Source organism: Numenius arquata, chromosome 18 (genome assembly GCF_964106895.1).
Source record: "Numenius arquata chromosome 18, bNumArq3.hap1.1, whole genome shotgun sequence".
Classification (NCBI taxonomy): domain Eukaryota; kingdom Metazoa; phylum Chordata; class Aves; order Charadriiformes; family Scolopacidae; genus Numenius; species Numenius arquata.
In genome coordinates, this window is record NC_133593.1 from 1,680,915 (window position 1) to 1,695,450 (window position 14,536).

Below are 14,536 nucleotides of genomic sequence, written 5' to 3' on the forward strand. Positions count from 1 at the left end.
TTCAAAACCATTTAGGCTCATTTCCTTTGACTTGAATCTATTTTAATCAGAGACCAGGACACTTGACTTAAATGGTTTGTATTAAACCCTTCATAAAACCAGCCATAAAATTGCATGCACAAAATAGCAAATGGATCTTCGAGTCAGAAGTAGAAAAAGCTGAAACTTTTCAAATCCTCCAGCAAATTCAAGCCTATTTCATAACCAGACCAACTGCTCTCTCGCAATACCAAGACAACTGAGCCCTAAAAAAAAAAAAAAAAAAAAAGCGCAATAACCAAAACACACTCCTGAAGTTATTACATAGATAAAAGACACTAAGGTATGCAGCTGCACTCAGTACCCACAAATTCTCTCCAAAGTATTAGCCCGGCTCCAAAACAATGCGTATTTAATAAATTGCTGCATCTGCTCTGTCCCCTCCACCACCCTCCCATGCAATGACAGTAGTGGCACTGAGGAAGAATACAATGCAAACCTAAAAACGTCAGAATTAATCCTTTTCTTCCCCCCAAGATCTGAAAAAACATTACTTCTCAAATTAATTCTCACAAAGTAATGCTGGCTCCGCTAGAAGTCAGAGTTCTGGATGAGAAATGAAAATAAGAAGCTCAGACTTAGGTAACTGCTAGAGAATGTCTCACTTCAAGGATTTGTCATTGTGGTGGGATTTGCATATCATACAGCCAAAGGTGCAATTTGTTCCTGCAATTTGTTTCGTCCAGACGAACCGTGCCAGCAGAACTGGAGGCTGGGCCTCCGTTCCTTTGAAAACTCATCCAAATACTTCTGTTGTCAGTGGTTGACAGCCTTGGAAACTCTGAGTGGCTGCTTGCTTGAAATTCATGCGGAATGCGGAGAAGTGATGGAACAAAAGCTCTCCATGCTCTCACATCCTTAACAATTTGCCATTTCACCGGAGACGCGGAGCTGCATCCCTTTGCTGCCTGATTTTCAATGGTTTGCAGATGCCAAGCAATGGCTTTGTCACTGTCCCAATGACACAGGCATTGGACACGTATCTTTCAGAATCCAAATCTCTCTCAGCTCATTTTTTTATCAGAGATTTCACTACGGGCCTGGACAAATTGACACTTTCCTATTTTGAGGAACCCTCTGCTAGCCATATCTAAAATTAACTTTCATAAAGATAAACTTACAGCTTGTCTTTTCTCACACTCTTAACAAAATGATGTGGCATCTCATTTAAAGTCTATTCTTCCGTGGTGCTTAGCAGGTAAATATCACCATCACCATCAGCTTAAAAGGTCACTCTGGAAGAATAGCAGAGAAAGGATATTGCCACCTGAGCCACTGGGCCCCTTCTAAGGTGTCTGCACAGATCTCAAAGAGGAGATCCCCCAGCAGCATCCCAAGAGGAGCCTTGTGAGGGGCTGGAGAGTCCCCGAAGCCTTCCAGGGACATGTTGGAGCTGACAAGGGAGGAGAAAGGGAGAGTCTTTGCGCACATTTACAGGGTAATAAACACCAAATAGCTCAGCGAACAGCCCTTTGCTGACAAAAGCAGATGTGAACTTCTGAATGCATTACTACCACCCAAAATAATGCATTGCTTCAGGAAAATAAAAAGCAAGAGAGAGAAGATTGGGAAAAAAACTCGCTTTTTTTCTATCCGAGTTTCAGCCAAACTCCAGTGGTTGCTCATCACTGAGCACGGTCCCGTGAACGATAAGGAGGGAAGAGCGAACAGTGTCACATGAGAATATGAAAGCAACCATCACTCCTGGCTCCTGGGTGACACCTAAACCCATGCACTCCTTCACGGAGCAACTGTTTGGACGATGATCTGGTACGGAACTTACTTGGTTGGACGATAATCTGGTATAGAACGATCCAGTGAAATCTTCTCACTGAGGTAGGAGTTGTAGCCGTATTTCTCATGGGGTCCCTTTGCCTTCTCCTCCTCCTCAGGGGACAGGGTGGCTGGAAGCCCCCCTTTACCACGTCCACCATAGCCTTCAATAAGACCGAGTGACTTGGACAGACCTCGAGAGAAAAAAAGCCACCATCACTGTTAAAATTCACCACTGTTATTTCCAAGCTATCAAAGAAACAAAAATAATCTGAAAATCTGGGGTGGGTTGTTTTGGCTTTCCGAAAACATTTCAAATTTTAGTTCTTTGACCCAACGCTGGAACAAAAATGACTCAAGTCTTGAAATCCTTCGTGGCTCAGACACACTGTTCCCGATAGCTCTGCCACCAGCATCCCACTGATAACCTGTCCCAGGGATCTGTGCATTTATTTAGTTGTTAGGAAGGTTATTTAGGCCTCCTTCCCACTCTCAGAGAGGTAATTACATATAAGGTTAGATGTCCCCAGGAGAAGGATAGGTTGAACACAGAATAAGAATAAAATAGGGTTGGTTAACTGCCAACTGAATTAATTTTTGCTCAGTATGAACAGTGAACAGCATACAAATGTTATGGATTTAAAAACAATTTCCCCTCAAAGCTTTCTTATCTTTTCAAGTATAGCATTCCCAGACCTTTATCAAGCGGAATTATTTATTTATATCTGCATAGCCGAAGGAAATAGGCAAAGTTCAAAACGAGCTGCATAAAAAGAGCTATATTGATGATTTGGTGGTGATTGTGGGAAGCCATGTTCATGCTCGTGTTATTATTTATTACACAGGACACCTAGAATTTTAATATTTTTCATTAGCAGAGACTCACCCTCTTCTTTTTGTCAGAAACAAAAAAAATATTGATGGATGATTTTTTTTTGGTTCTTACTTGGGGTTTTTTTTGGTTGGTTTTTGTTGTTGTTTTTAGATCAAGACACCAGAGTATATTCCCCTTCGCTTTAACGGCAGAGCCCTGACTTTGGGAGCAGAACAGCCTGTTGTCCCCACTGATGCTTCTGAAGGGACAATAACCTTGAGGTTACACATGGGGCTTCCTGATCCAAGAGGCTGGTCCAGCTCCCAAACCTACCGTGGATTTCCACCGCTCTGGACAAAACACTCTGACTCCCCATCAACACTTTTTTTCCTAAAAAAGTAGTGTTGTGAGGCAGTAAGAAAATCACCTATGAGTGTAAGTCACAGTTTGAAGCACTTGAATAGAAATAATAATTATTATTATTATTATTATTATTTATTATTCCTTCTGACAAGGAACCTCTAAAGAGCCTTCCCTGCCAGGAAGCTTCTGAGCGTTGATGGAGTCCCTCTGACCACGCTGGGCTTGATTAGATTTTATCCGAGGACAATAATAACAAATCAATGGCAAGGATCTGCAGGCTGTGACGTGGGGATGGATTAGATATTCAAGCGGCTTTTTTCCATCTCTAGGCTCAGCCACAGCCAGAGGAGTAAGTGAAGAAAGCTGTGAAAGGTGGAAGTGTCTGGCCTGCAGAAGGCCAGCAGATCGCTCCATCAACATCCTGACCCCAAAGGGGCAGAGGGACACAGTTCAGCTCGCTCACAAACAGAAGAGATACCAGTTTCATTTCAGACAGACTCCAAGAGAAATAAAACAGTATTTTAAAAAAAAAAATATTCCCATGAAGAGATGATTCTTCTCAAAATGTCTATTTCTTTATCAAAATCTGACCTTTTCCACTCAGGAGCAGCTCACCTGTAGATGAGTACCCTTCCTTAGGGTACCCCAGATCACGTCCTGCTCCTTGTTACACCAAAAAGACAAAAGTTCCTCAGCAGAGGGTTTTACCACGCTGCACACACACATTCTAACAGGAGTTCAGTTTAGAATTTTAACTCCTTCTTCTTCACCTTCCCCATGAAAGGTTTCTAGCAAAATCTGTCAGAAATTGTCTTACTGCCTATCAATGCCAGTTCTTGGCCAGAAAGACTCTAACACAGGGCCGCAAAGTCCTTCCACGGCATCTGGGACACTCACACTTCTACTATGGGCATCCTCAGGATCCAACAGTTTGCTTTTAAAGCTTGAGTTTTCTTTTCTTCATTGGTTTTAACAGATTTTTCACTTCCCCAATGATTTTGCTGTTGGTGCTTTGAATCTACACGTCTGCAAGGGCTGAACAGAAGTGGAAACCTTCCCCTTATCTCTGCATCCGAACTACTGAGTCCTTCTACTATAAACCCCGTAGCATGAAGTACAGGGAAATCCGTGTCATTGAGCCAAAGGAATCAATCAAGGAGAACGATTCATACGTGTTGGGCTGGGCACTGGCACGAGACCATCATCCTCTCTCTCGGAGCCACCCAGGACAGCAAAGGCACCCGCAGGGACAGTAACGACGATGAATATTCCCCGGAGGGATGTGACAGGGAGGATCCTGGTGCTGGTTACACATCCCATCCTCAGCTCGGGCTGTCGGAAGGGTTCACCCGCGCCGCTGGGATGTCGCTTTGGTGTACGGCACTTCAAAGCAACATTCAAGGAATGTCTGGCAAGAACGATAATTCACGTCCAAACAGAAGAGGATGAAATCTGCTTTCAGCTGCCTGAAAAGCTGCCTCAGGAGAGGCAGGACTGAAAACAAACGATTACAGCAGAAGCCACTGATCCATTCCTTCATTCACTTTTATTAGCCCCGTTTTAGCGCTGCACAAAGAAGGACACGTTTCTGCAAGGTTTTACTAGAACTTCAGAAATTATCCTCAGCCGTGTGGTTCCTTCACCCAGGCAGGAAACCAGGAAAAGCTCCTTCTCCGCAGGGAGCTCCCTGGGCTTTGCATGACCCACACTTGGGTGCACAGACACCCCCACACGCTCCCCAAGCCTGAGGGAGAGCAAGCCCAGCAGCCACCTTCCAGAGAGGACTCCCACATGCAATCGTGTCTCCTCCTCTCTTTGCTCCCCTTCCTCCCATCGTCTCACCTCATCTCCAAATCGCCCATTTCAGTCCCTGCTCACACCACTCACACCACCATCCCCACAGCGGGGCCCTGGCCCATGTCAGGAGCCAAGAGCTACAGGCTGCAGGTTTCTGGAGGTACCACATACACCTTCTGCCATCTCCTGTTTGCCCTCCACAGCCTGCATGCAAATGCTGTTTAGGTCTCAAAAGACAAGCGTAACGCTACAAATGAATAAGTGCCTCTGGTGACGCAGCAGCAGAAAGGGGACATCACCTCCAAAGCCAGTCATTCCCCACACACAACTGTCCAGGGCTGGTTTCCAGCACAGCCTTCTGCTGTGGCCTCTTACGAGCACGTGCTTGTAGCATCTTCGCGCTTTGAAAAACCCCAGCCTTTTGCCAAGCCTGCTTGAAATCACAGAATCATAGAATGGTTTGGGTTGGAAGGGACCTTAAAGCCCATCCAGTCCCACTCCATGCCCTGGGCAGGGACACCTCCCACCAGACCAGGTTGCTCCAAGCCCCATACAACCTGGCCTTGAACCCCTCCAGGGATGGGGCAGCCACAGCTTCTCTGGCCAACCTGGGCCAGGCTCTCACCACCCTCACAGCAAAGAAGTTCTTCCCCAGATCTCATCTCAATCTCCCCTCTTTCAATTTAAAACCATTACCCCTCATCCTATCGCTACACTCCCTGATCAAGAGTCCCTCCCCAACTTCCCTGGAGCCCCATTAGGGACTGGAAGACTGCTTTATTGGCCCAGAAGGGCCAGAAGTTACACACAAAGACATAACGAGCAAGAAAGAGCAAGAGCATGATCCCATCAGTTTATTTCCTTGAAGAACTGGGCTAAAAAGTAAAGAGTTGGAACCGTTCCCAAGTCACAGACCAAACGCCTTATGGTTCTGGGCAGGCACCAAAGAAGAAGTTCTGAACCGCTGCCAAAAGTCTCTCCTGATGCCTGCTCCAGCCTATCTATGGCAATAAACACCACTAATCCCCCACCAAAAACGCTTGATCTTTGGAGTGAATTCACTCCCTAGTGAATTTTCCAAGCCCACGAGAAGGCAATGGGCTGCATCACCATTAGATGTTCAGCGTGGATCAGAGCTCTGAACAGTTGTGAGCTCATCCTTCCCTCATCCTTAAGCCGCCTTCACCCAACAAGTACCTTTGAAATGAAAACAGGATTTTTTTTTCAGAATCTCCTAAAACATCTGAACTTTGTATTGCTCTTATACTGAAGGAACACCAGGAAAAAAAGACACAATGTAGAGCTGCTCAGATCTGAGCCACTCCTGCTGCAACGGCCAGACATCGGATTCCCTGGAGACTGACAAAGAGTTGGTTTTCTTCAAGATGATATAAAAATTTAATCTCTACAGCAAAATTATTCCTCAACCGAGTACAGTTATAGTAAATATATTATTCTCTCCTTAAACTAGCAGCATATTTCATAACAGACAGGAATTTTCTAGGATAGAGAAAAGCCTTTGGTAAAATACAATATAACGTGATACACAGCCTTCATTTATACAGCACCCGGCCAATGGGCCCCCCGGGCAGCAGGTGAGAGGAGAGGGAAGAGTATCTGAAATTGAAAGGCATTTATGAGAGACTGGGGTCCTGAGCCTTAAAACTGGGGCTGGAGGAGGTTTAAGAAGAGGAGGAAACAATATAGGAAAGATTTCTGGAAAAGCCAATTTTTTATGTCATCCTTCCTTATTTGTTTATGTCATCCTGCGGCAGGAGCTACTGAGTACATGGAGCACAGACTGAAAAGCACGTTCCTGTAGGAGGGAGGAACACAAAGCCCTTCTTCTGGAGAAGGAATAAATAATACTGAAAGGACACTGAAAAATAAGGGAAGCATAAAGAGAAAATGAAAGGAGATGTCTTTGAAAAGTACAGCTCTTATTAAACTAAACATCACGGATCTTCCAGCCCAAATGGCTCTCCCAGGGACGTCTCTTCTGGCCTCGCGTCAGCCAGAGACCCAAAGGCCAATACGAAATTTCTGACTCAGGGAAAAAGAGCAAAACTGATGAGGTCAATGCCTGATCCGCGTCACACTCGGACACCACCTCTGCGGGACCTGCCGGTGTCGACGGAAAGGGAGGAGACAACAGAGGGGCTTTCAGGGGTATTTTAAGAGAAACTAGAATAGATACCACAGGGCGAAATGTCAGAGGTAATGCTAGAAATTATGGAAAACTGCTGAAGTTTTTAGTGTTGTCCTGCTGATCGCTGCAAATACAGACTATTAACAGGAGGACTCATTAACGATAAGGCTAATTGGCAGAATAACAGGCACTAATTTTCCTTTGCAGCTTTGGTGGAACCTGAGAGCTGGGATTTATTCTTTTCTCCCTGCAGCGGTTTCTACACAATTTTTACCCAGTCTTTGCTCAGACCTTTGTTTATGAGACTGAATAACGCGAGTTCCTCTGGCTGGAGGTTACACCTACGGAACACGGAACCCTGCGCTGTTAAAGGGAAATTCTCCCGGGAGTGTGAAATCCAAGTGGCTCTGTCAGCTTCCTTTGCTCCCACCATCTCCCCAAAGCGTCCTTATACTCCTGCAAAGGAAACCAAAAGTCGCAGTAAAGGGATTAGAAGAGAAGAAACCACATTCTTGAGGGGAAAATAAAAAAAAAAAATTTAAAAAAGAATTTTAAAAATGAGTGTAAATACTAGAGTCCAGAGGAAAAACCAGTATTCCCCTGAATCCTATACAATTTTATACATGCTAGATATGTTTTTCCCAGGGCTGACCACTTATTAAAAACCAGTATATCCCCAAAATCAGATGCTGCAGGAGGCTTCCAACAAACTCCCCCTTGCTTGAGGATCACTGCTGTCATCTTCCGTTTGGGCAGCACTTTCCCAGTGAGAGGAGTCTTTTACCTGAACATCTCCTTCCACTGCACGGATCCTACAGAGCTGTTTGATGTCCGTGGCCACGCAAAGGATTTGTCGGGTTACCGCAGAGATAAACACTGACGTGAGGACTGGGGAAAGGGGGTTTCAAGAAAATTTCAAACCTCTGGCTTCCCGCTGAATGATAAATGTGAACTCAAAAAAAAAACGCAGCAGATGAATGAATGTTGCTGGGCCCACGCTTGGTAAGCAGGTATTTTAGCCAGACTCAGACAAACTGAAAATATAGCGTATTTTACCTGTAATTCAACCTATTTCATCTCTAAAAAAGTTCCTGTGTACGTAAAACGATTTGAATAATTCTCACTAAAATAAATTTGTCCAATAGACACTTAATTGTGACAGAGATATTTGTGACAGGTGGGTGTGAGAGAATTGTGTGCATTTTCCAGCAGCCCAGCCAGGCTGCCTGGGACAGGCACAGCTCCTCATTATTAAATATATTAGATGAACATCTGCATCAAGAGCATTTTAAGTACAGCTGTGCTTACATCATTATGGGAACAGTCAGACAACATCGAGGCCTCTTCCCACCTTGTCCTCTATGAAAAGGATGGGAGAAGAGAGCACAAACTCCATAGAGTTTGAAGTCTCGTTTGAAATATTTTAACATAAATATACATTTATACACATATATATGTATAAATGCACATACATACACATATTCAGAATTGAAGTTTTCTTATCTATATGGAAATGGAAACACAGAGAAATTACCTTCAGAGCCAGAGGGAGGATCAGCCCCTGTTGCAAGGAGAATACAGTCATCAGGAGAATGTCAAAGCCAGTCTCGCCCAGTTTAGGCCATTACACTCCCAACTTCTGGCTGCAAATGATAATTTCCCGATCAGGATTTGCCTCAGGCACAAAATAACAGAAATCCTTTAACTGGCCGAGGCTGTTCAGTTCAGAGGAATGATTTAGTTGATTCTGAAACCTGGGACTAGTAGAAGAGATTGAACATAGATCTTTGCTCCCTGAAAGTCTGAAGGCATTAGCGTCTACGATTCTGCTTCACATTTTTAAAATAACTTGTTGAAAAAAATGGTAGGTCTTAGCAATAGAACTGGTTTAGAGTCAGAAAACCGTAGGCTGGGAAAAGCTCAGCGCAGCTCAGCAGGGAGAACGGGCAGCGCTTCATGGGAGATACACATAGGAATGTTAGGTACAAAAGACAAGACTGAAGGTGATTTATAACCCAGGGGAAACCCTGGACACATGTGAATCATTCCTGGGAATTTAACTAGAGCAATGCTCTTCCCTGGGATGTACTGACATAATCACCCCAGGAGAAGTCCTGCTGCTGGGAGCTGGGAACTCAGGGCTCCCCCCTTCAAAGAGAATTTCAAACCAAGAGGCCAATGGCTTACAGGTGTTAAGGGTTTGTCTCAAGGTGACCAGTGACGCCCCGCTGTCCCCAGCGTGGTCTATGGTTTTGAATGGAGCTGGCTTTGCTGTACTCCTCCTCCACCTCCTGCCCCAGAGCTCTGGGTTTGCATCCCAGAGCATCCCTGCATCCGCTGTGGGAAAAGCGACTCCTGTGACCAGTATGCACTCGGTAGCGCTTTTGGGGATGAAATATGCTGTAATGAGCCACATCATTACATCAGCAGGTGCAAGATACATGCGTTGTAAGAAAGGATATATATTTTGCAGGCAAGGCATTGATAGATTGGAAGCAGTTGCCAAGTAATGGAGTGACATATGCAGCAGCAGCCGCTGACTCGCAATTCCAGATAACGGGCCCGGATCTGCGAGGGGGGATGGATGAAGTGTATTTGCAGAAAAGCTGAAGAAAAGAATGCGTTGCAGCAATCTCACTTGCACGTTATGACATAAATACAAATTTATGTCTCTGACTAACATATGGGGCCATCATAGTCTGGAAATATCTGTGTTATTTACTGGAGAAAAGGACGGGGATGGGGGAAGGGAAAAAGCAGTAGATCACAAAACGGAAAAGCAGGGTCAAAAACATCACTAAGATCATTTAGGGAGACAGCTGACTCCAGGCACACTCCATCCATGTTCAAGATGTTGAAGAACTCCTGAGAGCTCACTTTATTAAGCCCTGCCTAAGGCCTGCTTTCAAGGATTCAATCTTACCGGGATTCAGGCACAACCACTTCCCACCAACACACGGCCACATATTTCCACTGAGCGTTTAGAACAGTCTCGAGCAATCTTCTCACTCTTATTTCAAATTGGCATAAACCATCACAAAGAACCGTCATGCCCAGGTAGGAATAAGAAAGCAAAGAATAGTTTCAGTTAGCGAGGGGAGGGAATAATTCATAGAAGAGCACCCAACATGACCAGACACCAGTAATGAGACCCAGTTAGAGAGACCGGATGCCCAGCAGAGCCAGTTCCCCCCCAGCATCCCAGGACACCTCTGTGTCCTCTGACAGGGCAAGAGGTAACGAGCACAAACTTGAACATAAGAAGTTCCATCTAAACATGAGGAGGAACTTCTTTCCTTTGAGGGTGGCAGAGCCCTGGAAGAGGCTGCCCAGGGAGGTGGTGGAGTCTCCTCCTCTGGAGACATTCAAAACCCACCTGGACAAGTTCCTGTGCAACCTGCTCTGGGTGGCCCTGCTCTGGCAGGGGGTTGGACTAGATGATCTCCAGAGGTCCCTTCCAACCCCACATCATTCTGTGATTCTGTGACACGCACCTTGATCCAGAGGTGACACGTCTGGATTTGTACAGTTTAAAGCCACCTTCTTGGTGAGACACTCCAGCACCAGCAGCTCGTGTTCAATTTATTTCAAGGACCCTTTCTAGCCACTGTTGGTCATTCAAGTGGCTGCAGACAAAATGCTCCCCAGGCTTCTCCCTTGGGACCTTTTTTGCCTTTTTCCCTTCTCAAGACCAAACTAGTGACATGTGAGCAGGGATGGCTGCTCCACTACGAACTGTAAATCTGGGACTGACCTGCCGAGGCTCCGGGACAAGAGGGGGACTCCAGGCACACAACTGCTGCTGTGGATGCTCTGGGAGAGGTGAACGCAGCGAGATGCCACAGCTTCTCCGGGTGCCAGCAGCGAGGTTAAAGAGCAGCACTAAAAGCTTTGCCCAGCGATACATCTGCTATGAGTTAATGTACAGCGACCTAAAACCTGATGAAGTATCATAAGAAGAGTGTGTATTACTGCATTAGCAGCCTCCCCGTGCAATCTAACATAAACCACGGCAGGACTTCGCATTACAAATCTGACACCGTTCCAGTGACTTCTGAGATCTATTCAGGGTGTGTGACCACTCGAAAGACAGCCCAGGTCCCCAGTCCTTGCACCGAATGGTGCATTGCTTCAGCAAACACCAAAGACCCAGCTCTGCACCCGATGGACTCTTCTGAGGCACCCAAGCCGTTCCCACACACGGCTCAGCGCCCACGGGATGGCTGGGGACACGGGAGCTTGGGCGAGAAAGGCCAAGGGCAAAAGCCGTGGTGTGTATTTACGCTGGTCAGCCCTGAGCCCGTTGGAGTGATGAATTAAGCAATTGTCTGCAGCTTTATTTTTAGCAGGCAGATTGCAATTCAAGCAAGTACAAACTATCTCGCTTTCCTGTCGGAGCTGCCCGGCAATCACTCTGGCAGGATACACGGCTCCATGCAAGACCTGCAAGAGAAGATGCAGGAGCAGCAGGCACGGCAAGAGCAGCTCTTCAACCCAGAGAAGTTCCAGATGCCCCATCGCTGGAAGTGTTCAAGGTCAGGCTGGATGGGGCTTTGAGCAACCACTGGAACTATATGATCTCTAAAGGTTCCTTCCAACCCAAACTATTACATGGTTTAGTGATTCTGCGCTGAGGACTCATTTATTCTGAGGTCCAACCCAAGCATCAGAAAGCACAAAGGGAAATTAGGACACATTGCTCATTACAACATTTTCTTTAGAACAGGCAGTTTAAGGAGTTCCCAAACTCTTCCACCCTCAGCATCACCCCTTCATTTCTGCTGATGCAGTGATTTGTGGGGCTGTTCTGCAAACTCTTCTCCCCAAGGCAGTTACTCCCACCAGCCACGGCCAGAAACCTGGGGTCAGACGAACCTTTTGTCTGAGTCCACGTTGGCTGCTTTATACTCCAGTGTAAAATGAACTTCTTCAGGCAACGCAGTCTGTTCCCACCCCCATCACAACCCTTCTGCAGCCAGGCAGAGCTGCTGCTTGGGCACAGCACAGAGGTGCTGGGCTGCAGTGCCAGCACAGGACCAGGCAGCCAAGGGCGAGGAAACAAGAATTTGTTAAATCTATCTTGCCCCAGAGAAACTCTGACCCCAGTTACACCCACAGCAGGACAGAACTGCCCCTGGGAACTGGAGCAGAGCCACAGGAACAGATATGGAAAAAGGAAGAGAAAAGAACCCACAAAAACACAAGCCAACATTTTTTAAACCCCATTAAAAGGTTGAAAGTAATATTTTGCACTTTTATTTTCACAAGGAATCTGTTATTTCCAGACCGTGTTTCCATAACAAGCTGTTAGTGTTTGTGGTTTCTTTTAATGCACGTTCTTGTTTTTCCTTTTTGTAACACATTTCCTCTCTCTATAGATTCCCCTGTTGGAAAGGGGAAAAATAAGTTGCCATTTGGTAAGAAAGGAAATGAAGAAATACCACACTCTAGTGCAGACATCATAAACACAAAGCTGCCCACTCCGGTTTGGGTTTAATGGTGATGTGATGTGGGCTGATGGTTATGTGTTAAAGGTTCAGCACAGAACCTGTGTCAGCCCCACACACGGGGCATCTCCTCCCCAGAGCCCCTGGGAGCCGGGGATGGGGAAGAGGGCAGAAAACTGGGGATTGTCCCCAAGCCCCTGTAAAAGCTCGCAGAGGTTGAGGAGGGCAACCAAGGGGCTCCCTCCTCCTTCCCTGGTTCCCACTCCCGAAGACTGGGGAAAGGAGGCAAGCCAGGGTGATGTTTTTAAACCATGGCCCCAAGCAGAGAACCACATCACTGAGACAACGTGCCAAAAAAGTTGGGAATCAGTGGGAAAGAAAGGTATGTGGGTCTGTACCCTGAGAAATACAACTTATGATCCATATCTCTACAACTCTCTGAAAGGAGGGTGTAGAGAGGCGGAGATTGGTCTCTTCTCCCAAGTCACAGGCGATGGGACAAGAGGAAATGGCCTCAAGTTGTACCAGGGGAGGTTCAGGTTGGATATTAGGAACAATTTTTACACTGAAAGGGTTATTAAGCCTTGGAATGGGCTGCCCAGGGAAGTGGTGGAGTCACCATCCAGGTTTTCAAAAGACGGGTTGACATAGTGCTTAGAGACATGGTTTAGTGATGCGGGGAGTTCTTTTGTATGGTTTTCTTTTGTTGTTTTGTTTTTTTTTTTATCAGAGTTAGGTTGATGGTTGGACTAGATGATCTTAAAGGTCCCTTCCAACCTAGATGATTCTATGATTCTATATTATCCCTCCCTGGGCTACCCCTAAATCCGCTTATTAAGCTATTCTTTAAAGACCAATGTCTTACAGAAGGAATGACACTGCCCACAACAGGCTTTCCCAACAGAAGAACGAACCTCTTGAAGCCAACACGTAATGATGATGTCAGCACAGCTGCAGAAAGAGAAACTCAGGGTTAATACGTGCATCTTCAGCACATGCCTCTTCCTCCTAATTGCATTTTACTGAGCTGTGAACTTACTACTTACTTTTTAAGGTCAAGAAAGTCTATTTTACAGGGTTTTGCTTAGTGCCCTTAATTTCTTTTATAATACTTGTTCTGGCTGTGCTCAGATGCTGTTCTCACTCAGCGACCGAGCCAATTTGTTGCTGGTTTACTGTGTGCATTCAGTGCTCTCAGACACACAGGACGCCCCAGAGAGCTGCTTTTGCTCTTCAAATGTCTTCCCATCTGTTTGTGCTTTGCAAGCAGGTCATAGGGGTGAGACGCCGTGACTTGCAACAACTAAGGGCAGAAGTAAAGGCAGTAATTTGGTCATCAGAGAGAAGTATTCTCCACTTCGATGCCTTTACTCTTGTACACATCTGCATCCTCCAAACACACCCATTATTAATGGAGCCAACGTAATATATGCATTATTGTAACAAACACACGAACACAATAGATACTCTCCAAACCTGGAATTGCTCTAGTATGTTTTAGCCTCTGTGTGGTGAAGGCAAAGCTTTGTTTAAACTCAAGTACTTTGCTACCAAACCCAAGTTACTGAACTCGGTGAAACTATTCAAGTGCTTAAGTAAAGCATAAGCTTAAATGCTTTGCCAGACGGGGGTCTCGAGGAAGGAAAATTGGAGCTTGCTCTCTACCGTCAATGCAAATGTATGAATGGTTACGCTGTGCAGCATCGGGAACAATTCCTAAGAGGCCACGGATCTGTGACTATTCAACTTTGTGTTTCTATAGAGAGCTTCTGATGATAGGCACTAAGTGCTTTAAAAACATAATTAATGCTCAAAGCACTCCTGAGAGGGAGCTAAATATATGACTCGGATTTTAAGCTACCTGAAATAGGATGGTCCTTCTTCTTTTCATAAAACACTTGGTAAAACAGAGTACATGGAACAACAGGGTCTCGGTCCCATTGCGTTGGGTGCTCCAAGAGAACACAAGAGAAAACACATCTCACTCCATGGTTGCATTGCTGACTTTGAAGGACCAGATCAATTCAGTGGGCTGCCCTCAACCACTACAATGCTTGACAGATCCCGTTTTTTGGCAAGAGCAGTGTTTGTAGTCTTTTTCTGAGAGCAATGTGTTCAATTAAAATGATGACAAGAAGCCCCAGAAGTGGAACA

The 14,536-nt window shown here is 45.7% G+C and overlaps 1 protein-coding gene across 1 annotated transcript in view; it reads right to left on the reverse strand.

Moving 5' to 3' along the window:
* Positions 1–14,536, reverse strand: part of GALNT17 (polypeptide N-acetylgalactosaminyltransferase 17) — a 227,173-nt gene that overhangs the window by 165,969 nt on the left and 46,668 nt on the right. Inside the window, exon 2 of the mRNA XM_074160603.1 lies at positions 1,823–2,006. Coding sequence (XP_074016704.1) covers positions 1,823–2,006 — 184 coding nt within the window. The remainder of the gene's footprint in view (positions 1–1,822; positions 2,007–14,536) is intronic.